This window comes from Xenopus tropicalis, chromosome 9 (genome assembly GCF_000004195.4).
Source record: "Xenopus tropicalis strain Nigerian chromosome 9, UCB_Xtro_10.0, whole genome shotgun sequence".
NCBI classification, from domain to species: domain Eukaryota; kingdom Metazoa; phylum Chordata; class Amphibia; order Anura; family Pipidae; genus Xenopus; species Xenopus tropicalis.
This window is the reverse complement of record NC_030685.2, coordinates 463,868-489,269: the sequence shown is the minus strand read 5'-3', so window position 1 is coordinate 489,269 and position 25,402 is coordinate 463,868. Positions and strand designations below refer to the sequence as shown.

The 25,402-nt window shown below is 58.1% G+C and overlaps 2 protein-coding genes across 4 annotated transcripts; one reads left to right on the top strand and one right to left on the bottom strand.

The window, feature by feature from the left end:
- Positions 1-170: 170 nt before the first annotated feature.
- npipb11 (nuclear pore complex interacting protein family member B11) lies at positions 171-5,787 on the top strand. The gene is made up of 2 exons (XM_031893294.1): positions 171-175; positions 4,887-5,787. Exons 1-2 carry the CDS (start codon positions 171-173, stop codon positions 5,785-5,787), a joined length of 906 nt encoding a protein of 301 aa, XP_031749154.1.
- On the bottom strand, positions 4,670-24,400 carry mto1 (mitochondrial tRNA translation optimization 1). 3 transcript variants are annotated; one of them, XM_031892825.1, is made up of 13 exons: positions 24,289-24,399; positions 21,455-21,659; positions 20,103-20,302; positions 18,895-19,012; positions 17,191-17,480; positions 14,600-14,712; positions 14,329-14,519; positions 13,295-13,425; positions 12,340-12,544; positions 12,097-12,268; positions 10,768-10,886; positions 6,143-6,300; positions 4,670-6,040 (listed from the first exon to the last, which is right to left on the bottom strand). In XM_031892825.1, the coding sequence occupies exons 1-13, from the start codon at positions 24,319-24,321 to the stop codon at positions 5,858-5,860; spliced, it is 2,118 nt and encodes a 705-aa protein (XP_031748685.1). In that variant the 5' UTR covers positions 24,322-24,399; the 3' UTR covers positions 4,670-5,857. The 3 variants fall into 3 exon arrangements, with proteins under 3 accessions (XP_031748685.1, XP_031748687.1, XP_031748688.1); XM_031892827.1 differs by lacking the exon at positions 24,289-24,399 and adding an exon at positions 24,071-24,228; XM_031892828.1 differs by having other exon boundaries at positions 5,948-6,040; positions 6,143-6,271; positions 24,289-24,400.
- Between the last annotated feature and the right edge of the window lie 1,002 nt (positions 24,401-25,402).

The following is a 25,402-nucleotide window of genomic DNA, read 5'->3' as shown; positions in this document are numbered from 1 at the left end:
GCGCTGATTGGTTGGCTGGGAAACGGCAAACTCCTAGCCTATAGATCTGCGGCCGGTGACGTCAGTAGCGAGCGGGTCCTATTATTGCGCGGTTCCGCCCGTATCCTTGGCAACCGCTGCTAGAACAACAGTCAGCCGGGGGAGGGAGGGGTGCGGAAGCCTGAACGGAAATGACGTAACATACCCCTAGAGAGCGGAACGCCGCCCTTTACCGAACTACCGGTCCCAGCAGCCCCCGGTAGCCATGGCAACCCCCCCCCCTTCTTCTTCCCCCAATAGGCTGTATCTACTCATCTCCCTCAGCCCGAACCCATCCTTCCTCTGCTATGGGACAGCTCTATGGCATCTCTATGGCTCAGTGTTGGGGTGTCAGGCAGCTCTATGGCTCAGTGTTGGGGTGTCAGGCAGCTCTGTGGCTCAGTGTTGGGGTGTCAGGCAGCTCTATGGCTCAGTGTTGGGGTGTCAGGCATCTCTATGGCTCAGTGTTGGGGTGTCAGGCATCTCTATGGCTCAGTGTTGGGGTGTCAGGCATCTCTATGGCTCAGTGTTGGGGTGTCAGGCATCTCTGTGGCTCAGTGTTGGGGTGTCAGGCAGCTCTATGGCTCAGTGTTGGGGTGTCAGGCATCTCTGTGGCTCAGTGTTGGGGTGTCAGGCAGCTCTGTGGCTCAGTGTTGGGGTGTCAGGCATCTCTGTGGCTCAGTGTTGGGGTGTCAGGCATCTCTGTGGCTCAGTGTTGGGGTGTCAGGCATCTCTGTGGCTCAGTGTTGGGGTGTCAGGCATCTCTGTGGCTCAGTGTTGGGGTGTCAGGCATCTCTGTGGCTCAGTGTTGGGGTGTCAGGCAGCTCTATGGCTCAGTGTTGGGTGTCAGGCATCTCTGTGGCTCAGTGTTGGGGTGTCAGGCATCTCTATGGCTCAGTGTTGGGATGTCAGGCATCTCTGTGGCTCAGTGTTGGGGTGTCAGCATCTCTATGGTTCAGTGTTGGGTGTCAGGCATCTCTATGGGCTCAGTGTTGGGGTGTCAGGCATCTCTGTGGCTCAGTGTTGGGGTGTCAGGCATCTCTATGGCTCAGTGTTGGGTGTCAGGCATCTCTGTGGCTCAGTGTTGGGGTGTCAGGCAGCTCTGTGGCTCAGTGTTGGGGTGTCAGGCAGCTCTATGGCTCAGTGTTGGGGGTGTCAGGCATCTCTGTGGGCTCAGTGTTGGGGTGTCAGGGCATCTCTGTGGCTCAGTGTTGGGGTGTCAGGCATCTCTGTGGCTCAGTGTTGGGGGTGTCAGCATCTCTGTGGCTCAGTGTTGGGTAGTCAGCATCTCTGTGGCTCAGTGTTGGGGTGTCAGGCATCTCTATGGCTCAGTGTTGGGTGTCAGGCATCTCTATGGCTCAGTGTTGGGGGTGTCAGGCATCTCTGTGGCTCAGTGTTGGGGTGTCAGGCATCTCTGTGGCTCAGTGTTGGGGTGTCAGCATCTCTATGGCTCAGTGTTGGGGTGTCAGGCATCTCTATGGCTCAGTGTTGGGGATGTCAGGCATCTCTATGGCTCAGTGTTGGGGGTGTCAGCATCTCTATGGCTCAGTGTTGGGTGTCAGGCATCTCTATGGCTCAGTGTTGGGGTGTCAGGCATCTCTGTGGCTCAGTGTTGGGGTGTCAGGCATCTCTGGTGGCTCAGTGTTGGGGTGTCAGGCATCTCTATGGCTCAGTGTGGGGGGTCAGGCATCTCTGTGGCTCAGTGTTGGGGTGTCAGGCATCTCTGTGGCTCAGTGGTTGGGGTGTCAGGCATCTCTGTGGCTCAGTGTTGGGGTGTCAGGCAGCTCTGTGGCTCAGTGTTGGGGTGTCAGGCATCTCTGTGGCTCAGTTGTTGGGTGTCAGGCATCTCTATGGCTCAGTGTGGGGGTGTCAGGCATCTCTGTGGCTCAGTGTTGGGGTGTCAGGCATCTCTATGGCTCAGTGTTGGGATGTCAGGCATCTCTATGGCTCAGTGTGGGGTGTCAGGCATCTCTATGGCTCAGTGTTGGGGTGTCAGGCATCTCTGTGGCTCAGTGTTGGGGTGTCAGGCATCTCTGTGGCTCAGTGTTGGGGTGTCAGGCACTCTGTGGCTCAGTGTTGGGGTGTCAGGCATCTCTGTGGCTCAGTGTTGGGGTGTCAGGCATCTCTGTGGCTCAGTGTTGGGGTGTCAGGCATCTCTGTGGCTTCAGTGTTGGGGTGTCAGGCATCTCTGTGGCTCAGTGTTGGGGTGTCAGGCAGCTCTGTGGCTCAGTGTTGGGGTTGTCAGGCATCTCTGTGGCTCAGTGTTGGGGTGTCAGGCATCTCTGTGGCTCAGTGTTGGGGTGTCAGGCATCTTCTGTGTGGCTCAGTGTTGGGGTGTCAGGCATTCTCTATGGCTCAGTGTTTGGGGGTTGTCAGGCATCTCTATGGCTCAGTGTTGGGGTGTCAGGCAGCTCTATGGCTCAGTGTTGGGGTGTCAGGCATCTCTATGGCTCAGTGTTGGGGTGTCAGGCAGCTCTATGGCTCAGTGTTGGGGTGGTCAGGCAGCTCTGTGGCTCAGTGTGGGGTGTCAGGCATCTCTGTGGCTCAGTGTTGGGGTGTCAGGCATCTCTATGGGCCTCAGTGTTGGGGTGTCAGGCAGCTCTATGGCTCAGTGTTGGGGTGTCAGGCAGCTCTGTGGCTCAGTGTTGGGGTGTCAGGGCATCTCTGTGGCTCAGTGTTGGGGTGTCAGGCATCTCTGTGGCTCAGTGTTGGGGGTGTCAGGCATCTCTATGGCTCAGTGTTGGGGGTGTCAGGCATCTCTATGGCTCAGTGTTGGGGTGTCAGGCATCTCTATGGCTCAGTGTTGGGGTGTCAGGCAGCTCTTATGGCTCAGTGTTGGGGTGTCAGGCAGCTCTGTGGCTCAGTGTTGGGGTGTCAGGCATCTCTGTGGCTCAGTGTTGGGGTGTCAGGGCAGCTCTATGGCTCAGTGTTGGGGTGTCAGGCATCTCTATGGCTCAGTGTTGGGGTGTCAGGCATCTCTGTGGCTCAGTGTTGGGGTGTCAGGCATCTCTGTGGCTCAGTGTTGGGGTGTCAGGCAGCTCTATGGCTCAGTGTTGGGGTGTCAGGCATCTCTGTGGCTCAGTGTTGGGGTGTCAGGCAGCTCTGTGGCTCAGTGTTGGGGTGTCAGGCATCTCTGTGGCTCAGTGTTGGGGTGTCAGGGCAGCTCTATGGCTCAGTGTTGGGGTGTCAGGCAGCTCTGTGGCTCAGTGTTGGGGTGTCAGGCATCTCTGTGGCTCAGTGTTGGGGTGTCAGGCATCTCTGTGGCTCAGTGTTGGGGTGTCAGGCATCTCTGTGGCTCAGTGTTGGGGTGTCAGGCAGCTCTATGGCTCAGTGTTGGGGTGTCAGGCAGCTCTGTGGCTCAGTGTTGGGGTGTCAGGCATCTCTGTGGCTCAGTGTTGGGGTGTCAGGCATCTCTGTGGCTCAGTGTTGGGGTGTCAGGCAGCTCTATGGCTCAGTGTTGGGGTGTCAGGCATCTCTATGGCTCAGTGTTGGGGTGTCAGGCATCTCTATGGCTCAGTGTTGGGGTGTCAGGCATCTCTATGGCTCAGTGTTGGGGGTGTCAGGGCAGCTCTATGGCTCAGTGTTGGGGTGTCAGGCAGCTCTATGGCTCAGTGTTGGGGTGTCAGGCATCTCTATGGCTCAGTGTTGGGGTGTCAGGCATCTCTATGGCTCAGTGTTGGGGTGTCAGGCATCTCTATGGCTCAGTGTTGGGGTGTCAGGCAGCTCTGTGGCTCAGTGTTGGGGTGTCAGGCAGCTCTGTGGCTCAGTGTTGGGTGTCAGGCAGCTCTGTGGCTCAGTGGTTGGGGTGTCAGGCATCTCTGTGGCTCAGTGTTGGGGTGTCAGGCAGCTCTATGGCTCAGTGTTGGGGTGTCAGGCAGCTCTATGGCTCAGTGTTGGGGTGTCAGGCATCTCTGTGGCTCAGTGTTGGGGTGTCAGGCATCTCTGTGGCTCAGTGTTGGGGTGTCAGGCATCTCTGTGGCTCAGTGTTGGGGTGTCAGGCATCTCTGTGGCTCAGTGTTGGGGTGTCAGGCAGCTCTATGGCTCAGTGTTGGGGTGTTATGGATAGTTAGAGACTGAACATTATGCACCAGCAGCCCCCCAAGAAGCCCAATATTTCTGGGGGCCCCTATGAGCTGCCTCTCACCCTGTGTCTCTGCAGAACAATATTGTGCCAATCACGCCCATCTACATGCAGAGGGGAGGGGCTGTAATAAGTTGTGTTTCAGGCTGATTTATTGTAAATTCCCACAATACCCCACTAGCCCCGCCCATCTGTGCCACTTCCTGCTGCCTCCTTTCCCAGGCTGTGCAGGGGGGGCGGCACTGTAGGATAGGAACCAATCAGCAGCTAGGCTGACCTGATAGGGGACTGAAGCCTGTCTGTGCTTGTGTGACTGCAGGGCTGTGATTGGCTCTCCCCCTCCTACAGGGACCGTTAGGACACGCCCACCCCTCATTTGAAACCCAGACAGGGACCTGAGAGGATCTATAGGGAGCCCCAATAAAGGGGCCATTGTTACAGATAGGGTTAATGTTTAGCCCAAAGGGAAACCAGCACCGGATATTATTCTTAATTGCCTACAGGGTTAGGGGTTTCCCTTTATCCTATGTGGGGGGGGGTATATTGGGGGCAATACTGAGAATCCTGAAAGCATGAGAGAGACTCCTTTATTAGGGAACAGACACAGAAGCAATTGCTCTCGGGGTGACAGGGAAGAGGCCTCTGTGTTTATTTGCTCACTTGTCTCCCAAGCCAACTGGTTGCAGCCATAGGGAGGGGGGGCACCAGCTCCTCATCCGTCCCCACCCCCCTCTGGGCACCGCCAGGGGCTCCTCATCTGTCCCCACCCCCCTCTGGGCACCGCCAGGGACTCCTCATCCGTCCCCACCCCCCTCTGGGCTCCGCCAGGGACTCCTCATCCGTCCCCACCCCCCTCTGGGCACCGCCAGGGGCTCCTCATCCGACCCCCCCCCCCTCTGGGCACCGCCAGGGGCTCCTCATCTGTCCCCACCCCCCTCTGGGCACCGCCAGGGGCTCCTCATCCGTCCCCACCCCCCTCTGGGCACCGCCAGGGGCTCCTCATCCGTCCCCACCCCCCTCTGGGCACCGCCAGGGGCTCCTCATCCGTCCCCACCCCCCTCTGGGCTCCGCCAGGGGCTCCTCATCCGTCCCCACCCCCCTCTGGGCTCCGCCAGGGGCTCCTCATCCGTCCCCACCCCCCTCTGGGCACCGCCAGGGGCTCCTCATCCGTCCCCACCCCCCTCTGGGCACCGCCAGGGGCTCCTCATCCGTCCCCACCCCCTCTGGGCACCGCCAGGGACTCCTCATCCGTCCCCACCCCCCTCTGGGCACCGCCAGGGGCTCCTCATCCGTCCCCACCCCCCTCTGGGCTCCGCCAGGGACTCCTCATCCGTCCCCACCCCCCTCTGGGCACCGCCAGGGACTCCTCATCCGTCCCCACCCCCCTCTGGGCACCGCCAGGGACTCCTCATCCGTCCCCACCCCCCTCTGGGCACCGCCAGGGGCTCCTCATCCGTCCCCACCCCCCTCTGGGCACCGCCAGGGGCTCCTCATCCGTCCCCACCCCCCTCTGGGCTCCGCCAGGGGCTCCTCATCCGTCCCCACCCCCCTCTGAGCACCGCCAGGGGCTCCTCATCCGTCCCCACCCCCCTCTGAGCACCGCCAGGGGCTCCTCATCCGTCCCCACCCCCCTCTGGGCTCCGCCAGGGGCTCCTCATCCGTCCCCACCCCTCTGGGCACTGCCATAGGAGGCAAAGGCAGAGGGGTGAGAGGGGGGTAAGAAGGCAAACGTCAGGCTGCTAGAGAGGCAAAAAGTGTCTATGGGCTCCATGTCTGCCCCAGGGTGCTGGTTCTGCGCTTGTGGTTCCTGCCTCCAGTGGATACGTTCCTTTCTGTTTCAGAACCGAGTCTGGCGGGTTCTTGGGTTCTGTTCCGCACATACCTGAGAAGATTGACCACAGCAGCCGGTGTCACCCCAGGAATCCGACTGGCGGCGCCGATCTGGTGGGAGGGGCAGAGCTGTTAGGGGTGTCCTGGTTTTGAGCCCCCCCCCCCAATTAGGGACGGCACCGGTACAGAACCCGGGGTGGGACCCAATCTCACCGTTTCTGGTCTGCTCTCTGCCAACTTCTCTCGCACCTCAATAGACAGGACGGCATCCAGGGTCCGATAATCCATATTGTCCGGCAGAACCAGCGACTCGTCCCGCTGCACCTCCACAATCTCCTTCTGCTGCTGAGACACGTGCACCTCATACACGGCTACAGGGGGACAAAGGGGGGGGGGACCCCATCAGCCGACACACTGGGGTGATTGCGGGGTGGGGACCCCATCAGCCAACACACTGGGGTGATTGCAGGGTGGGGACCCCATCAGCCGACACACTGGGGCGATTGCAGGGTGGGGACCCCATCAGCCGACACACTGGGGTGATTGCAGGGTGGATATCACTGGGGGGGGGGGCAGGGTATATAGGAATGAGTGGATATCACTGGGGTGGGGCAGGGTATATAGGAATGAGTGGATATCACGGGGGGGGGGGGGCAGGGTATATAGGAATGAGTGGATATCACTGGGGGGGGGGGGGGCAGGGTATATAGGAATGAGTGGATATCACTGGGGGGGGGGCAGGGTATATAGGAATGAGTGGATATCACTGGGGGTGGGGCAGAGTATATAGGAATGAAGTGGATATCACTGGGGGGGGGCAGGGTATATAGGAAATGAGTGGATATCCACTGGGGGGGGGCAGGGTATATAGGAATGAGTGGATATCACTGGGGGGGGCAGGGTATATAGGAATGAGTGGATATCACTGGGGGGGGGGCAGGGTATATAGGAATGAGTGGATATCACTGGGGGGGGGGGCAGGGTATATAGGAATGAGTGGATATCCACTGGGGGGGGGGCAGGGTATATAGGAATGAGTGGATATCACTGGGGGGGCAGGGTATATAGGAATGAGTGGATATCACTGGGGGTGGGGCAGAGTATATAGGAATGAGTGGATATCACTGGGTGGGGCAGGGTATATAGGAATGAGTGGATATCACTGGGGGGGGGGGGGGCAGGGTATATAGGAATGAGTGGGGATATCACTGGGGGGGGGGGGCAGGGTATATAGGAATGAGTGGATATCACTGGGGGGGGGGGGGGCAGGGTATATAGGAATGAGTGAGATATCACTGGGGGGGGCAGGGGTATATAGGAATGAGGTGGATATCACTGGGGGGGCAGGGTATATAGAATGAGTGGATATCACTGGGGGGGCAGGGTATATAGGAATGAGTGGATATCACTGGGGGGGGCAGGGTATATAGGAATGAGTGGATATCACTGGGGGGGGCAGGGTATATAGGAATGAGTGGATATCACTGGGGGGGGCAGGGATATAGGAATGAGTGATATCACTGGGGGGGGCAGGGTATATTAGGAATGAGTGGATATCACTGGGGGGGGGCAGGGTATATAGGAATGAGTGGATATCACTGGGGGGGGCAGGGTATATAGGAATGAGTGGATATCACTGGGGGGGGCAGGGTATATAGGAATGAGTGGATATCACAGGGGGGGGGGCAGGGTATATAGGAATGAGTGGATATCACTGGGGGGGGGGGCAGGGTATATAGGAATGAGTGGATATCACTGGGGGGGCAGGGTATATAGGAATGAGTGGATATCACTGGGGGGGGGCAGGGTATATAGGAATGAGTGGATATCACTGGGGGGGCAGGGTATATAGGAATGAGTGGATATCACTGGGGGGGGCAGGGTATATAGGAATGAGTGGATATCACAGGGGGGGGGGGGCAGGGTATTAGGATGAGTGGATATCACTGGGGGGGGGTATATAGGAATGAGTGGATATCACTGGGGGGGGGGCAGGGTATATAGGAATGAGTGGATATCACTGGGGGGGGGCAGGGTATATAGGAATGAGTGGATATCACTGGGGGGGGGCAGGGTATATAGGAATGATGGATATCCACTGGGGGGGGCAGGGTATATAGGAATGAGTGGGATATCACTGGGGGGGCAGGGTATATAGGAATGAGTGGATATCACTGGGGGGGCAGGGTATATAGGAATGAGTGGATATCACTGGGGGGGCAGGGTATATAGGAATGAGTGGATATCACTGGGGGGGGCAGGGTATATAGGAATGAGTGGATATCACTGGGGGGGGCAGGGTATAGGAATAGTGGATACACTGGGGGGGGGGGCAGGGTATATAGGAATGAGTGGATATCACTGGGGGGGGGCAGGGTATATAGGAATGAGTGGATATCACTGGGGGGGGGCAGGGTATATAGGAATGAGTGGATATCACTGGGGGGGGGGGGCAGGGTATATAGGAATGAGTGGATATCACTGGGGGGGGGGCAGGCGTATATAGGAATGAGTGGGATATCACTGGGGGGGCAGGGTATATAGGAATGAGTGGATATCACTGGGGGGGGCAGGGTATATAGGAATGAGTGGATATCACTGGGGGGGGGGGGGCAGGGTATATAGGAATGAGTGGATATCACTGGGGGGGGGCAGGGTATATAGGAATGGGTGGATATCACTGGGGGGGGCAGGGTATATAGGAATGAGTGGATATCACTGGGGGGGGGCAGGGTATATAGGAATGAGTGGATATCACTGGGGGCGGCAGGGTATATAGGAATGAGTGGATATCACTGGGGGGGGCAGGTATATAGGAATGAGTGGATATCACTGGGGGGGGGGGGGCAGGGTATATAGGAATGAGTGGATATCACTGGGGGGGGGGGCAGGGTATATAGGAATGAGTGGATATCACTGGGGGGGGGGCAGGGTATATAGGAATGAGTGGATATCACTGGGGGGGGCAGGGTATATAGGAATGAGTGGATATCACTGGGGGTGGGGCAGGGTATATAGGAATGAGTGGATATCACTGGGGGGGGGCAGAGTATATAGGAATGAGTGGATATCACTGGGGGGGGCAGGGTATATAGGAATGAGTGGATATCACTGGGGGTGGGGCAGGGTATATAGGAATGAGTGGATATCACTGGGGGGGGGGGGCAGGGTATATAGGAATGAGTGGATATCACTGGGGGGGGGCAGGGTATATAGGAATGAGTGGATATCACTGGGGGGGGGGCAGGGTATATAGGAATGAGTGGATATCACTGGGGGTGGGCAGGGTATGATAGGAATGAGTGGATATCACTGGGGGGGGCAGGGTATATAGGAATGAGTGGATATCACTGGGGGGGGCAGGGTATATAGGAATGAGTGGATATCACTGGGGGGGCAGGGTATATAGGAATGAGTGGATATCACTGGGGGGGCAGGTATATAGGAATGAGTGGATATCACTGGGGGGGGCAGGGTATATAGGAATGAGTGGATATCACTGGGGTGGGGCAGGGTATATAGGAATGAGTGGATATCACTGGGGGGGGGGGGCAGGGTATATAGGAATGAGTGGATATCACTGGGGGGGGGGCAGGGTATATAGGAATGAGTGGATATCACTGGGGGGGGGCAGGGTATATAGGAATGAGTGGATATCACTGGGGGGGGGCAGGGTATATAGGAATGAGTGGATATCACTGGGGGGGGGGCAGGGTATATAGGAATGAGTGGATATCACTGGGGGTGGGCAGGGTATATAGGAATGAGTGGATATCACTGGGGGGGGCAGGGTATATAGGAATGAGTGGATATCACTGGGGGGGGGGGCAGGGTATATAGGAATGAGTGGATATCACTGGGGGTGGGGCAGGGTATATAGGAATGAGTGGATATCACTGGGGGGGGCAGGGTATATAGGAATGAGTGGATATCACTGGGGGGGGGCAGGGTATATAGGAATGAGTGGATATCACTGGGGGGGCAGGGTATATAGGAATGAGTGGATATCACTGGGGGGGGGCAGGGTATATAGGAATGAGTGGATATCACTGGGGGGGCAGGGTATATAGGAATGAGTGGATATCACTGGGGGTGGGGCAGGGTATATAGGAATGAGTGGATATCACTGGGGGGGGGGCAGGGTATATAGGAATGAGTGGATATCACTGGGGGGGGGCAGGGTATATAGGAATGAGTGGATATCACTGGGGGGGGGCAGGGTATATAGAATGAGTGGATATCACTGGGGGGGCAGGGTATATAGGAATGAGTGGATATCACTGGGGGGGGGGCAGGGTATATAGGAATGAGTGGATATCACTGGGGGGGGCAGGGTATATAGGAATGAGTGGATATCACTGGGGGGGGCAGGGTATATAGGAATGAGTGGATATCACTGGGGGGGGCAGGGTATATAGGAATGAGTGGATATCACTGGGGGTGGGGCAGGGTATATAGGAATGAGTGGATATCACTGGGGGGGCAGGGTATATAGGAATGAGTGGATATCACTGGGGGGGGCAGGGTATATAGGAATGAGTGGATATCACTGGGGGTGGGGCAGGGTATATAGGAATGAGTGGATATCACTGGGGGGGGGGGGCAGGGTATATAGGAATGAGTGGATATCACTGGGGGGGGGGCAGGGTATATAGGAATGAGTGGATATCACTGGGGGGGGGCAGGGTATATAGGAATGAGTGGATATCACTGGGGGGGCAGGGTATATAGGAATGAGTGGATATCACTGGGGGGGGCAGGGTATATAGGAATGAGTGGATATCACTGGGGGGGCAGGGTACACAAGAATAAGTGGATATCACTGGGGGGGCACTTACCTTCAATCTTTAGGCGCTGAGCAATCTCTGGGCTCTCACAGAACCTTCCCAGCTGATTGGGTAAAGCGCGGGAGATTGTGGGCAGGTCCATTCCCTGGTACCGAAGCAGCTCCAGCGCACTGACAGGCGGAACAGCAAGAGAGTTATGGGGAAAGGCTGGCCCAGTTGGGATTGGTTACACTGGGGGGGGGGGCAGTTAAGGGGGGTCACTATATATAAATATATAAGGGGGGGGCAGTAATGAAATAGAGAAAGTACAGGGAAGAGCGACTAAGCTGATAAAGGGAATGGGCTCAGTTATGGGGAAAGGCTGGCCCAGTTGGGATTGGTTACACTGGGGGGGGGGGCAGTTAAGGGGGGGTCACTATATATAAATATATAAGGGGGGGGCAGTAATGAAATAGAGAAAGTACAGGGAAGAGCGACTAAGCTGATAAAGGGAATGGGCTCAGTTATGGGAAAGGCTGGCCCAGTTGGGATTGGTTACACTGGGGGGGGGGGCAGTTAAGGGGGGGTCACTATATATAAATATATAAGGGGGGGCAGTAATGAAATAGAGAAAGTACAGGGAAGAGCGACTAAGCTGATAAAGGGAATGGGCTCAGTTATGGGGAAAGGCTGGCCCAGTTGGGATTGGTTACACTGGGGAAGGGGCAGTTAAGGGGGGGTCACTATATATAAATATATAAGGGGGGGCAGTAATGAAATAGAGAAAGTACAGGGAAGAGCGACTAAGCTGATAAAGGGAATGGGCTCAGTTATGGGGAAAGGCTGGCCCAGTTGGGATTGGTTACACTGGGGAAGGGGCAGTTAAGGGGGGGTCACTATATATAAATATATAAGGGGGGGCAGTAATGAAATAGAGAAAGTACAGGGAAGAGCGACTAAGCTGATAAAGGGAATGGGCTCAGTTATGGGGAAAGGCTGGCCCAGTTGGGATTGGTTACACTGGGGGGGGGGGGGCAGTTAAGGGGGGGTCACTATATATAAATATATAAGGGGGGGCAGTAATAAAATGGAGAAAGTAGAGTACAGAGAAGAGCGACCCCTACTAACCAGATTCAGAATAGGAAGACTAATTATTCTAAACACACAAAAAATGAAGACCAATTGGAAAGTCGCTCTGTATAGAAAGTTCATTTAATGGTGAACTTCCCCTTTAACACAGCCAGCGCCATACGCGTTATACTGGGCCAAATTACTCACACATTTCGGGGTATCACAGCCCCTTCAGAATGGTGGGATGGCATTCTGGGCCCAGTAGCGCTAGCTCTGCCCCCTATGGGGCATTATTATTTTGGGGGGGGGACCAAACCATTGGGCAGGTACCTGAGGGGGGACGCCCGGCTGCTGCTGATGGGAACTCCGGGAATGACTCGCTGCCATTTTTGGGGTGACAGCTGCAGGGATCTCAGCTTGGCCAATCCCTGTGCCAGGGTGGCGGCGGTGGCGCGAGCCCTCTCATAGCGTTCTTGGGACACACAGCCGGCTTCCTCGTACCCTGATGGAGGGGGGCAAGATAAATAAGGGGTAGAACTGAGCCCCCCAACTGTAGCCTTGGGGATCACTCACCTCTCAGAGACAGCCGGGTGTCGGCATTGTCGGGTCTCAGTGACATGCGGAACTCTGCGCGGCTGGTGAACATGCGGTACGGCTCCCGCGTTCCCTGCGTCGTCAGGTCATCTATCAGAACCCCAATATATCCCTGGGTGCGGCTAATGGAGAAGGCGGGGTGGCCCTTCACTCGCAGCGCGGCATTTATACCCGCAACGATTCCCTACAACAGGGGCACAAAAACGCCATTGAGACTTTGCCCATGTCTCTCTCGTTCCCATTGAACTGGCACAGACTGGGCACGTCTCTAGGGCCAGCCGGCGACCCCGGGCGCGTCTCTAGGGCCAGCCGGCGACACAGGGCGCGTCTCTAGGGCCAGCCGGCGACACCGGGCGCGTCTCTAGGGCCAGCCGGCGACCCCGGGCGCGTCTCTAGGGCCAGCCGGCGACCCCGGGCGCGTCTCTAGGGCCAGCCGGCGACCCCGGGCGCGTCTCTAGGGCCAGCCGGCGACCCCGGGCGCGTCTCTAGGGCCAGCCGGCGACCCCGGGCGCGTCTCTAGGGCCAGCCGGCGACACAGGGCGCGTCTCTAGGGCCAGCCGGCGACACCGGGCGCGTCTCTAGGGCCAGCCGGCGACCCCGGGCGCGTCTCTAGGGCCAGCCGGCGACACCGGGCGCGTCTCTAGGGCCAGCCGGCGACCCCGGGCGCGTCTCTAGGGCCAGCCGGCGACCCCGGGCGCGTCTCTAGGGCCAGCCGGCGACACAGGGCGCGTCTCTAGGGCCAGCCGGCGACCCCGGGCGCGTCTCTAGGGCCAGCCGGCGACACCGGGCGCGTCTCTAGGGCCAGCCGGCGACCCCGGGCGCGTCTCTAGGGCCAGCCAGTACTACATCAGCCCTACACTGCAAACTAGTGGTGGGCACCACAGGGGCTTTTCCTGCAGGAGCCAATGGGAATACCCCAGCCAATCCCCTGTACCTGGGCTGCTGCCTCCTCATACCCTGTGGTGCCATTGATCTGCCCGGCCAGGAAAAGCCTCTGCACCAGGAGGGTCTCCAGCGAACTGCGCAGCTGGCGGGGGTCCAGGAAATCATACTGTACCCCATAACCTGCAGGGGCAAGAAGGCAAATCCATAAAAGCGCACTTCTTAATCAGCAACTTGGCACTTACTGACACAATATAAGTATAGTCAGGTAGGTAGGTAGCCATGCAGCTGCACTGACACAATATAAGATAGATAGGCAGGTAGGTTGGCAGGTAGATCAGCAGGTAGGTTGGCAGGTAAGTAGGTAGGTAGAGCAGCAGGTAGATATGTAGATAGGCAGGTAGGTTGGCAGGTAAGTAGGTAGGTAGATCAGCAGGTAGATATGTAGATAGATAGGCAGGTAGGTTGGCAGGTAAGTAGGTAGGTAGATCAGCAGGTAGATATGTAGATAGATAGGCAGGTAGGTTGGCAGGTAAGTAGGTAGGTAGATCAGCAGGTAGGTATGTAGATAGGCAGGTAGGTTGGCAGGTAAGTAGGTAGGTAGATCAGCAGGTAGATATGTAGATAGATAGGCAGGTAGGTTGGCAGGTAAGTAGGTAGGTAGATCAGCAGGTAGATATGTAGATAGATAGGCAGGTAGGTTGGCAGGTAAGTAGGTAGGTAGATCAGCAGGTAGATATGTAGATAGGCAGGTAGGTTGGCAGGTAAGTAGGTAGGTAGATCAGCAGGTAAATATGTAGATAGGCAGGTAGGTTGGCAGGTAAGTAGGTAGGTAGATCAGCAGGTAGATATGTAGATAGGCAGGTAGGTTGGCAGGTAAGTAGGTAGATCAGCAGGTAGCTATGTAGATAGGCAGGTAGGTTGGCAGGTAAGTAGGTAGGTAGATCAGCAGGTAGATAGGCAGGTAGGTTGGTAGGTAGATGGTCAGGCAGGTAGGTAGGTAGATCAGCAGGTAGATATGTAGATAGATAGGCAGTTAGGTAGATAGATAGGCAGGTAGGTAGGTAGGCACACACACAGACAGACCTGGCCTTAACATGCACACGTTTTCAAGCCCAGGGATTTGACGTAAAAGCCTCTCCTGAGCTTCGGCCGGGATGGTCACCGACAGCCCCTGGGGGTAAATGACATCAGAATCTACCCCTTCGGGCTCCAGCCACACCTGGTGACTCCTGCCTGGGAAGCGCAACACCTTGGATTCAATGGATGGGCAGTACCTGGGGATCCAGAGCAGCAAATCAGCAAGAAGCACTCAAGGCTCTGGCCAATCAGCTCATTAGTCATACGGAGGTCTCACCGGGGTCCGGCAGTGGTCTCCTGGACGTGGCTACTCAGGTGAAGGTTCTCCCGGACAATCTGCTCCACCCCGGGCGTGGTACTGGTCAGGTGACACGGGAGCTGCATCTGTGGCTGTGGTGCCGACACACACGTGTTACATGCATGTAACCGTCATGGCTCTAATTAACTGCAATAAGGAGGCTAAGCAGAACCTCAGGAACCCAAACCAACTGCACCTGGGGGGCGGGGCTGGAGCGGGTAGGGGGGCAGCCTGATGGCCAGTTAGGGTGAGGGAAGCTAAGCAGAACCTCAGGAACCCAAACCAACTGCACCTGGGGGGCGGGGCTGGAGCAGGGGCGGGTAGGGGGGGCAGCCTGATGGGCAGTTAGGGTGAGGGAAGCTAAGCAGAACCTCAGGAACCCAAACCAACTGAACCTGGGGGGCGGGGCTGGAGCAGGGGTGGGTAGGGGGGGCAGCCTGATGGCCAGTTAGGGTGAGGGAAGCTAAGCAGAACCTCAGGAACCCAAACCAACTGCATGAAACCTGGGGGGCAGCCTGATGGGCAGTTAGGGTGAGGGAAGCTAAGCAGAACCTCAGGAACCCAAACCAACTGCACCTGGGGGGCGGGGCTTGAGCAGGGGTGGGTAGGGGGGGCAGCCTGATGGCCAGTTAGGGTGAGGGAAGCTAAGCAGAACCTCAGGAACCCAAACCAACTGCATGAAACCTGGGGGGCAGCCTGATGGGCAGTTAGGGTGAGGGAAGCTAAGCAGAACCTCAGGAACCCAAACCAACTGCACCTGGGGGGCGGGGCTTGAGCAGGGGTGGTTAGGGTGAGGGTTAGGGCAGTTAGGGTGAGGGAAGCTAAGCAGAACCTCAGGAACTCAAACCAACTGCATGAAACCTGGGGGGCAGCCTGATGGGCAGTTAGGGTGAGGGAAGCTAAGCAGAACCTCAGGAACCCAAACCAACTGCACCTGGGGGGCGGGGCTTGAGCAGGGGTGGTTAGGGTGAGGGTTAGGGCAGTTAGGGTGAGGGAAGCTAAGCAGAACCTCAGGAACCCAAACCAACTGCACCTGGGGGGCGGGGCTGGAGCAGGGGTGGTTAGGGTGAGGGCGGTTAGGGCAGTTAGGGTGAGGGAAGCTAAGCAGAACCCCAGGAACCCAAACCAACTGCATGATACCTGGGGGGCAGCCTGAAGGGCAGTTAGGGTGAGGGAAGCTAAGCAGAACCTCAGGAACCCAAACCAACTGCATGATACCTGGGGGGCAGCCTGATGGGCAGTTAGGGTGAGGGAGGCTAAGCAGAACCTCAGGAACCCAAACCAACTGCATGAAACCTGGGGGGCAGCCTGAAGGGCAGTTAGGGTGAGGGAGCTAAGCAGAACCTCAGGAACCCAAACCAACTGCATGAAACCTGGGGGGCAGCCTGAAGGGCAGTTAGGGTGAGGGAAGCTAAGCAGAACCTCAGGAACCCAAACCAACTGCATGATACCTGGGGGGCAGCCTGATGGGCAGTTAGGGTGAGGGAAGCTAAGCAGAACCTCAGGAACCCAAACCAACTGCACCTGGGGGGCGGGGCTTGAGCAGGGGCGGGTAGGGGGGGCAGCCTGATGGGCAGTTAGGGAGAGGGAGGCTAAGCAGAACCTCAGGAACCCAAACCAACTGCATGAAACCTGGGGGGCAGCCTGATGGGCAGTTAGGGTGAGGGAAGCTAAGCAGAACCTCAGGAACCCAAACCAACTGCACCTGGGGGGCGGGGCTTGAGCAGGGGTGGTTAGGGTGAGGGTTAGGGCAGTTAGGGTGAGGGAAGCTAAGCAGAACCTCAGGAACTCAAACCAACTGCATGAAACCTGGGGGGCAGCCTGATGGGCAGTTAGGGTGAGGGAAGCTAAGCAGAACCTCAGGAACCCAAACCAACTGCACCTGGGGGGCGGGGCTGGAGCAGGGGTGGTTAGGGTGAGGGCGGTTAGGGCAGTTAGGGTGAGGGAAGCTAAGCAGAACCCCAGGAACCCAAACCAACTGCATGATACCTGGGGGGCAGCCTGAAGGGCAGTTAGGGTGAGGGAAGCTAAGCAGAACCTCAGGAACCCAAACCAACTGCATGATACCTGGGGGGCAGCCTGATGGGCAGTTAGGGTGAGGGAGGCTAAGCAGAACCTCAGGAACCCAAACCAACTGCATGAAACCTGGGGGGCAGCCTGAAGGGCAGTTAGGGTGAGGGAGGCTAAGCAGAACCTCAGGAACCCAAACCAACTGCATGAAACCTGGGGGGCAGCCTGAAGGGCAGTTAGGGTGAGGGAAGCTAAGCAGAACCTCAGGAACCCAAACCAACTGCATGAAACCTGGGGGGCAGCCTGAAGGGCAGTTAGGGTGAGGGAAGCTAAGCAGAACCTCAGGAACCCAAACCAACTGCATGATACCTGGGGGGCAGCCTGATGGGCAGTTAGGGTGAGTTTGGGGGCAGAAGAGAGAGACGTGGCAGGTAAAACAGAGTGGTATTTGGGGGTGCATATGGCATATGGGGGCAGGCCCCACTGCTCGGCACCTTATACCCTTCCCCTACAGTTGCCCCACATTCCCCTCCGGCCAATGGCTGCAAGGACACCTGTACCTGGATCCAGACTTTGTCACTCATGAAGCTGAACGGAACCGGGGGGCTGTCGGCCTCGTGCCTCTCCACAGCACCGAAATCCACAGAGTTCTTGGCAATACGAGGGGGGGTGCCAGTCTTTAGCCGCCCCACTGTGAACCCCAAATGATCCAGTGTCTGTGCCAGACCCACTGCTGGCTCCTCCCCCCAGCGCCCTGCAGGCTGCTCCTCCAATCCGATCCTCACCGTTCCACGCAGGAATGTACCATTGGTCAGTACCACACTGCTTGCCAACACCGGGCTGCCATCTCCTGAATGGAAAGGGGCAAAATGTGTCAGATATTGCCCTGGCATTGGGTACATACGTGTCCTGGGTCCATTCCTGGGCCATAATCAGACCCGCCCCCACAGCCACTGAGCTCTTAGCGCGCCTTTACCTGCACACAGACCCGCCCCCACAGCCAATGAGCTCTTAGCGCACCTTTACCTGCACACAGACCCGCCCCCACAGCCAATGAGCTCTTAGCGCACCTTTACCTGCACACAGGACCCGCCCCCCACAGCCAATGAGCTCTTAGCGCACCTTTACCTGCACACAGACCCGCCCCCCACAGCCAATGAGCTCTTAGCGCACCTTTACCTGCACACAGACCCGCCCCCCACAGCCAATGAGCCCTTAGCGCACCTTTACCTGCACACAGACCCGCCCTCACAGCCAGAGCTTTTAGCGCACCTTTACCTGCACACAGACCCGCCCCCACAGCGCACCTTTACCTGTACACAGACCCGCCCCCCCACAGCGCACCTTTACCTGCACACAGACCCGCCCCCACAGCGCACCTTTACCTGCACACAGACCCGCCCCCCACAGCGCACCTTTACCTGCACACAGACCCGCCCCAACAGCACACCTTTACCTGCACACAGACCCGCCCCCACAGCGCACCTTTACCTGCACACAGGCCCGCCCCCCACAGCGCACCTTTACCTGCACACAGGCCCGCCCCCCACAGCGCACCTTTACCTGCACACAGACCCGCCCCCACAGCCCACCTTTACCTGCACACAGACCTGCCCCCACAGCACACTTTTACCTGCACACAGACCCACCCCCCAGCGCACCTTTACCTGCACACAGACCCGCCCTCACAGCCACTGAGCTCTTAGTGCACCTTTACCTGCACACAGACCCGCCCTCACAGCCACTGAGCTCTTAGTGCACCTTTACCTGCACACAGACCCGCCCCCACAGCACACTTTTACCTGCACACAGACCCACCCCCCAGCGCACGTTTACCTGCACACAGACCCGCCCTCACAGCCACTGAGCTCTTAGCACACTTTTACCTGCACACAGACCCACCCCCCAGCGCACCTTTACCTGCACACAGACCCGCCCTCACAAGCCACTGAGCTCTTAGCACACTTTTACCTGCACACAGACCCACCCCCCAGCGCACCTTTACCTGCACACAGACCCGCCCTCACAGCCACTGAGCTCTTAGCACACCTTTACCTGCACACAGACCCACCCCCCAGCGCACCTTTACCTGCACACAGACCCACCCCCCAGCGCACCTTTACCTGCACACAGACCCGCCCTCACAGCCACTGAGCTCTTAGCACACCTTTACCTGCACACAGACCCGCCCCCACAGCGCACCTTTACCTGCACACAGACCCGCCCCCACAGCCTATAATAGGGACATCCTGGGAGTTTCTCACCTAAGACGACTCCCTTGACCTGACATTTCCCAGGGAGATTGGGGTCCGGTGCCTCTAAAATTAGATCTTCAACAGAACCTTCCATCACGGTCAGACGAGGGGTGCGCAGGATCTCCTTCTGCAGGAACCAAACACTGAGAGATAACACCCCCCTCATACAGTAGGTTGGGTCTGCCCCTTACCTGCATATTGTGCCTGTGTAACCCTGCCCCTTACCTGCATATTGTGCCTGTGTAACCCTGCCCCTTACCTGCATATTGTGCCTGTGTAACCCTGCCCCTTACCTGCATATTGTGCCTGTGTAACCCTGCCCCTTACCTGCATATTGTGCCTGTGTAACCCTGCCCCTTACCTGCATATTGTGCCTGTGTAACCCTGCCCCTTACCTGCATATTGTGCCTGTGTAACCCTGCCCCTTACCTGCATATTGTGCCTGTGTAACCCTGCCCCTTACCTGCATATTGTGCCTGTGTAACTCCCTGCCCCTTACCTGCATATTGTGCCTGTGTAACCCTGCCCCTTACCTGCATATTGTGCCTGTGTAACCCTGCCCCTTACCTGCATATTGTGCCTGTGTAACCCTGCCCCTTACCTGCATATTGTGCCTGTGTAACCCTGCCCCTTACCTGCATATTGTGCCTGTGTAACTCCCTGCCCCTTACCTGCATATTGTGCCTGTGTAACCCTGCCCGTTACCTGCATATTGTGCCTGTGTAACCCTGCCCCTTACCTGCATATTGTGCCTGTGTAACCCTGCCCCTTACCTGCATATTGTGCCTGTGTAACCCTGCCCCTTACCTGCATATTGTGCCTGTGTAACCCTGCCCCTTACCTGCATATTGTGCCTGTGTAACTCCCTGCCCCTTACCTGCATATTGTGCCTGTGTAACCCTGCCCCTTACCTGCATATTGTGCCTGTGTAACCCTGCCCCTTACCTGCATATTGTGCCTGTGTAACCCTGCCCCTTACCTGCATATTGTGCCTGTGTAACCCTGCCCCTTACCTGCATATTGTGCCTGTGTAACCCTGCCCCTTACCTGCATATTGTGCCTGTGTAACCCTGCCCCTTACCTGCATATTGTGCCTGTGTAACCCTGCCCCTTACCTGCATATTGTGCCTGTGTAACCCTGCCCCTTACCTGCATATTGTGCCTGTGTAACCCTGCCCCTTACCTGCATATTGTGCCTGTGTAACCCTGCCCCTTACCTGCATATTGTGCCGGTACAACTCCCGGTCTATCTGAGCGCGCAGCCCCCACACAGCCGGCCCCTTGCAGCGGTTCAGGACCTTGTAGTGAATCCCTGACAGGTCACAAATGCGAGCGCAGAGCCCATCGAGGGCATCAATCTCCCGCAGGAGGTGCCCCTTGCCGATGCCACCAAACGAGGGGTTGCAGGACATCTGGCCTGGGGGGGGGCAATTTTATATTCTCCATATCTTGTTGGGTGCAGCAGTGGGGGGTACAACAGAGAGGTGGCAGTGCCATGCAGCAGTGCGGGGGTACAACAGAGAGGTGGCAGTGCCATGCAGCAGTGGGGGGTACAACAGAGAGGTGGCAGTGCCATGCAGCAGTGGGGGGTACAACAGAGAGGTGGCAGTGCCATGCAGCAGTGGGGGGGTACAACAGAGAGGTGGCAGCGCCATGCAGCAGTGGGGGGTACAACAGAGAGGTGGCAGCGCCATGCAGCAGTGGGGGGGTACAACAGAGAGGTGGCAGCGCCATGCAGCAGTGGGGGGTACAACAGAGAGGTGGCAGCGCCATGCAGCAGTGGGGGGGGTACAACAGAGAGGTGGCAGTGCCATGCAGCAGTGGGGAAGTACAACAGAGAGGTGGCAGTGCCATGCAGCAGTGGGGAAGTACAACAGAGAGGTGGCAGTGCCATGCAGCAGTGGGGGGTACAACAGAGAGGTGGCAGTGCCATGCAGCAGTGGGGGGTACAACAGAGAGGTGGCAGTGCCATGCAGCAGTGGGGGGGGGTACAACAGAGAGGTGGCAGTGCCATGCAGCAGTGGGGGGGTACAACAGAGAGGTGGCAGTGCCATGCAGCAGTGGGGGGTACAAAAGAGAGGTGGCAGTGCCATGCAGCAGTGGGGGGGTACAACAGAGAGGTGGCAGTGCCATGCAGCAGTGCGGGGGTACAACAGAGAGGTGGCAGTGCCATGCAGCAGTGCGGGGGTACAACAGAGAGGTGGCAGTGCCATGCAGCAGTGGGGGGTACAACAGAGAGGTGGCAGTGCCATGCAGCAGTGGGGGGGGGGTACAACAGAGAGGTGGCAGTGCCATGCAGCAGTGCGGGGGTACAACAGAGATGTGGCAGTGCCATGCAGCAGTGCGGGGGTACAACAGAGAGGTGGCAGTGCCATGCAGCAGTGGGGGGGGTACAACAGAGAGGTGGCAGTGCCATGCAGCAGTGCGGGGGTACAACAGAGATGTGGCAGTGCCATGCAGCAGTGCGGGGGTACAACAGAGATGTGGCAGTGCCATGCAGCAGTGCGGGGGTACAACAGAGATGTGGCAGTGCCATGCAGCAGGGTACAGCAGTTGGTGGGCATCTTACCTATAGTACCCAGCTTGTGTGTTATGAGCAGGGTGTGGGCACCAGTCCTGGCAGCAGCAGCAGCAGCTTCAGTCCCTGCATGTCCTCCCCCAACAACCACCACATGGTACCGGGGGGCATCAGGGTGCCTGGGGGGGTGGCACAGCAAGCGCCTGGGTACCCGGAATTGGGAGAGGGCACAGCGGGCACCATGGCAAAGGGTCATCTAAATAAGAGAAGATTTTTGGTAGAAGTAAAAAAAAAAAACAAAGCAGAGGGCACTCTGGGGCAACCGGGGGTAACTAGAGGCAGGACAGGCAGCCGGGGGTAACTAGAGGCAGGACAGGCAGCCGGGGGTAACTAGAGGCAGGACAGGCAGCCGGGGGTAACTAGAGGCAGGACAGGCAGCCGGGGGTAACTAGAGGCAGGACAGGCAGCCGGGGGTAACTAGAGGCAGGACAGGCAGCCGGGGGTAACTAGAGGCAGGACAAGCAGCTGGGGGTAACTAAGACAGCTGGGGGTAACTAAGGCAGCTGGGGGTAACTATAGGCAGGACAGGCAGCCGGGGGTAACTAAGGCAGCTGGGGGTAACTAGAGGCAGGACAGGCAGCCGGGGGGTAACTAGAGGCAAGACAAGCAGCCGGGGGTAACTGGAGGCAGGACAGACAGCCGGGGGTAACTGGAGGCAGGACAGGCAGCCGGGGGTAACTGGAGGCAGGACAGGCAGCCGGGGGTAACTGGAGGCAGGACAGGCAGCCGGGGGTAACTGGAGGCAGGACAGGCAGCTGGGGGTAACTAGAGACAGGACAGGCAGCTGGGGGTAACTAGAGGCAGGACAGGCAGCTGGGGGTAACTAGAGACAGGACAGGCAGCTGGGGGTAACTAGAGGCAGGACAGGCAGCTGGGGGTAACTAGAGGCAGGACAGGCAGCTGGGGGTAACTGGAGGCAGGACAGGCAGCTGGGGGTAACTAGAGGCAGGACAGGCAGCTGGGGGTAACTAGAGGCAGGACAGGCAGCTGGGGGTAACTAGAGGCAGGACAGGCAGCTGGGGGTAACTAGAGGCAGGACAGGCAGCTGGGGGTAACTAGAGGCAGGACAGGCAGCCGGGGGTAACTAGAGGCAGGACAGGCAGCCGGGGGTAACTAGAGGCAGGACAGGCAGCTGGGGGTAACTAGAGGCAGGACAGGCAGCTGGGGGTAACTGGAGGCAGGACAGGCAGCCGGGGGTAACTGGAGGCAGGACAGACAGCTGGGGGTAACTAGAGGCAGGACAGACAGCTGGGGGTAACTAGAGGCAGGACAGACAGCTGGGGGTAACTAGAGGCAGGACAGACAGCTGGGGGTAACTAGAGGCAGGACAGACAGCTGGGGGTAACTAGAGGCAGGACAGACAGCTGGGGGGTAACTAGAGGCAGGACAGACAGCTGGGGGTAACTAGGGGCAGGACAGACAGCTGGGGGTAACTAGAGGCAGCTGGGGGTAACTAGAGGCAGCTGGGGGTAGCTAGAGGCAGCTGGGGGTAACTAGAGACAGCTGGGGGTAACTAGGGGCAGCTGGGGGTAACTAGGGGCAGCTGGGGGGTAACTAGGGGCAGCTGGGGGTAACTAGAGGCAGCTGGGGTAACTAGAGGACAGCTGGGGGTAACTAGAGACAGCTGGGGGTAACTAGAGACAGCTGGGGGTAACTAGGGGCAGCTGGGGGTAACTAGGGGACAGCTGGGGGTAACTAGAGACAGCTGGGGGTAACTAGGGGCAGCTGGGGGTAACTAGAGACAGCTGGGGGTAACTAGAGGCAGCTGGGGGTAACTAGGGGCAGCTGGAGGTAACTAGGGACAGCTGGGGGTAACTAGAGGCAGCTGGGGGTAACTAGGGGCAGCTGGGGGTAACTAGGGGCAGCTGGGGGTAACTAGAGGCAGCTGGGGGTAACTAGGGGCAGCTGGGGGTAACTAGGGGCAGCTGGGGGTAACTAGAGGCAGCTGGGGGTAACTAGGGGCAGCTGGGGGTAACTAGGGGCAGGACAGACAGCTGGGGGTAACTAGAGGCAGCTGGGGGTAACTAGAGACAGCTGGGGGTAACTAGAGACAGCTGGGGGTAACTAGGGGCAGCTGGGGGTAACTAGGGGCAGGACAGACAGCTGGGGGTAACTAGGGGCAGCTGGGAGTAACTAGAGGCAGCTGGGGGTAACTAGGGGCAGCTGGGGGTAACTAGGGGCAGCTGGGGGTAACTAGGGGCAGCTGGGGGTAACTAGGGCAGGACAGACAGCTGGGGGTAACTAGAGACAGCTGGGGGTAACTAGGGGCAGCTGGGGGTAACTAGGGGCAGCTGGGGGTAACTAGGGACAGCTGGGGGTAACTAGGGGCAGCTGGGGGTAACTAGGGGCAGCTGGGGGTAACTAGGGGCAGGACAGACAGCTGGGGGTAACTAGAGACAGCTGGGGGTAACTAGGGGCAGCTGGGGGTAACTAGGGACAGCTGGGGGTAACTAGGGGCAGCTGGGGGTAACTAGGGGCAGCTGGAGGTAACTAGGGGCAGGACAGACAGCTGGGGGTAACTAGGGGCAGCTGGGGGTAACTAGGGACAGCTGGGGGTAACTAGGGGCAGCTGGGGGTAACTAGGGGCAGAAGGACAGTACAACACACCTGACCCCCCCCTACAAGGGACCGGACCCCCCAGAGGGGCAGTCACCCTATTACTGAGCGCCCTGAGGGGAACAAGTCCCACCCCTGTAACTATGGGAACTGTTCCTGAGGCCAAACATCAGCCAATTACATGAGAGGCCCAACATCAGCCAATTACATGAGAGGCCCGGCTCCCCTCAGGGTCACACTGAGCCCGGCCATTAGTAGGGAACCCTCACCTTTCCCCGGTGCTGAGCTACGGGAGCCGCCATGTTGCACTAGTGCGGCGCTCAGGCCACAGGGACACCACTCTGCTGCTCTGGAGGACTAAACACTGCTGAGGCGCTGATTGGAGGAATGTGCAGCTGTGCGGGCTGTACCACTGGATACCGGCTGCAGGGGGAGGGGCGGTCCCAAAGGTCTGATTAGGGGTCGGGGGTTCTGCTGTCAGCACCTCTCCTGTTTCCTCCCACTTACCTCTGCCCCATTCACTTACCCTCCCCTCACCCCACTTACCTCTGCCCCATTCACTTACCCTCCCCTCGCCCCACTTACCCTCCCCTCACCCCACTTACCTCTCCCCCATGCACTTACCCTCCCCTCGCCCCACTTACCCTCCCCTCACCCCACTTACCTCTCCCCCATGCACTTACCCTCCCCTCACCCTACTTACCTCTGCCCCATTCACTTACCCTCCCCTCACCCTACTTACCTCTCCCCCATCCACTTACCCTCCCCTCACCCCACTTACCTCTCCCCCATGCACTTACCCTCCCCTTACCCCACTTACCCTCCCCTCACCCCACTTACCTCTCCCCCATCCACTTACCCTCCCTTACCCCACTTACCCTCCCCTCACCCCCACTTACCTCTCCCCCCATGCACTTACCCTCCCCTTACCCCACTTACCCTCCCCTCACCCCACTTACCTCTCCCCCATCCACTTACCCTCCCCTTACCCCACTTACCCTCCCTCACCCCACTTACCTCTCCCCCATGCACTTACCCTCCCCTTACCCCACTTACCCTCCCCTCACCCCACTTACCTCTGCCCCATTCACTTACCCTCCCCTCACCCTACTTACCTCTCCCCCATCCACTTACCCTCCCCTCACCCCACTTACCTCTCCCCCATGCACTTACCCTCCCCTTACCCCACTTACCCTCCCCTCACCCCACTTACCTCTGCCCCATTCACTTACCCTCCCCTCACCCCACTTACCTCTCCCCCATCCACTTACCCTCCCCTCTATAGGTGTAGGAGTGTATTCTGGAAAAGAGCTCAGTCCAGTGGGAATGGGGTCTCTCCTGTATTGCCCTGCCCTATGGGCACTTGTGTATCAGAGCCCGGGG

What these genes read in the sequence shown, in the direction of transcription:
- mto1 (XM_031892825.1), bottom strand. Translation starts at nt 24,321, where the DNA reads ATGGCGGCTCCCGTAGCTCAGCACCGGGGAAAG. An exon ending in GGTCAAGGGAGTCGTCTTAG is followed by an intron (nt 17,481 to 18,894) that starts GTGAGAAACTCC and finishes CTTTCCATTCAG; the next exon opens with GAGATGGCAGCCCGGTGTTG. An exon ending in ATGAGGAGGCAGCAGCCCAG is followed by an intron (nt 12,545 to 13,294) that starts GTACAGGGGATT and finishes CCCCTGTTGTAG; the next exon opens with GGAATCGTTGCGGGTATAAA.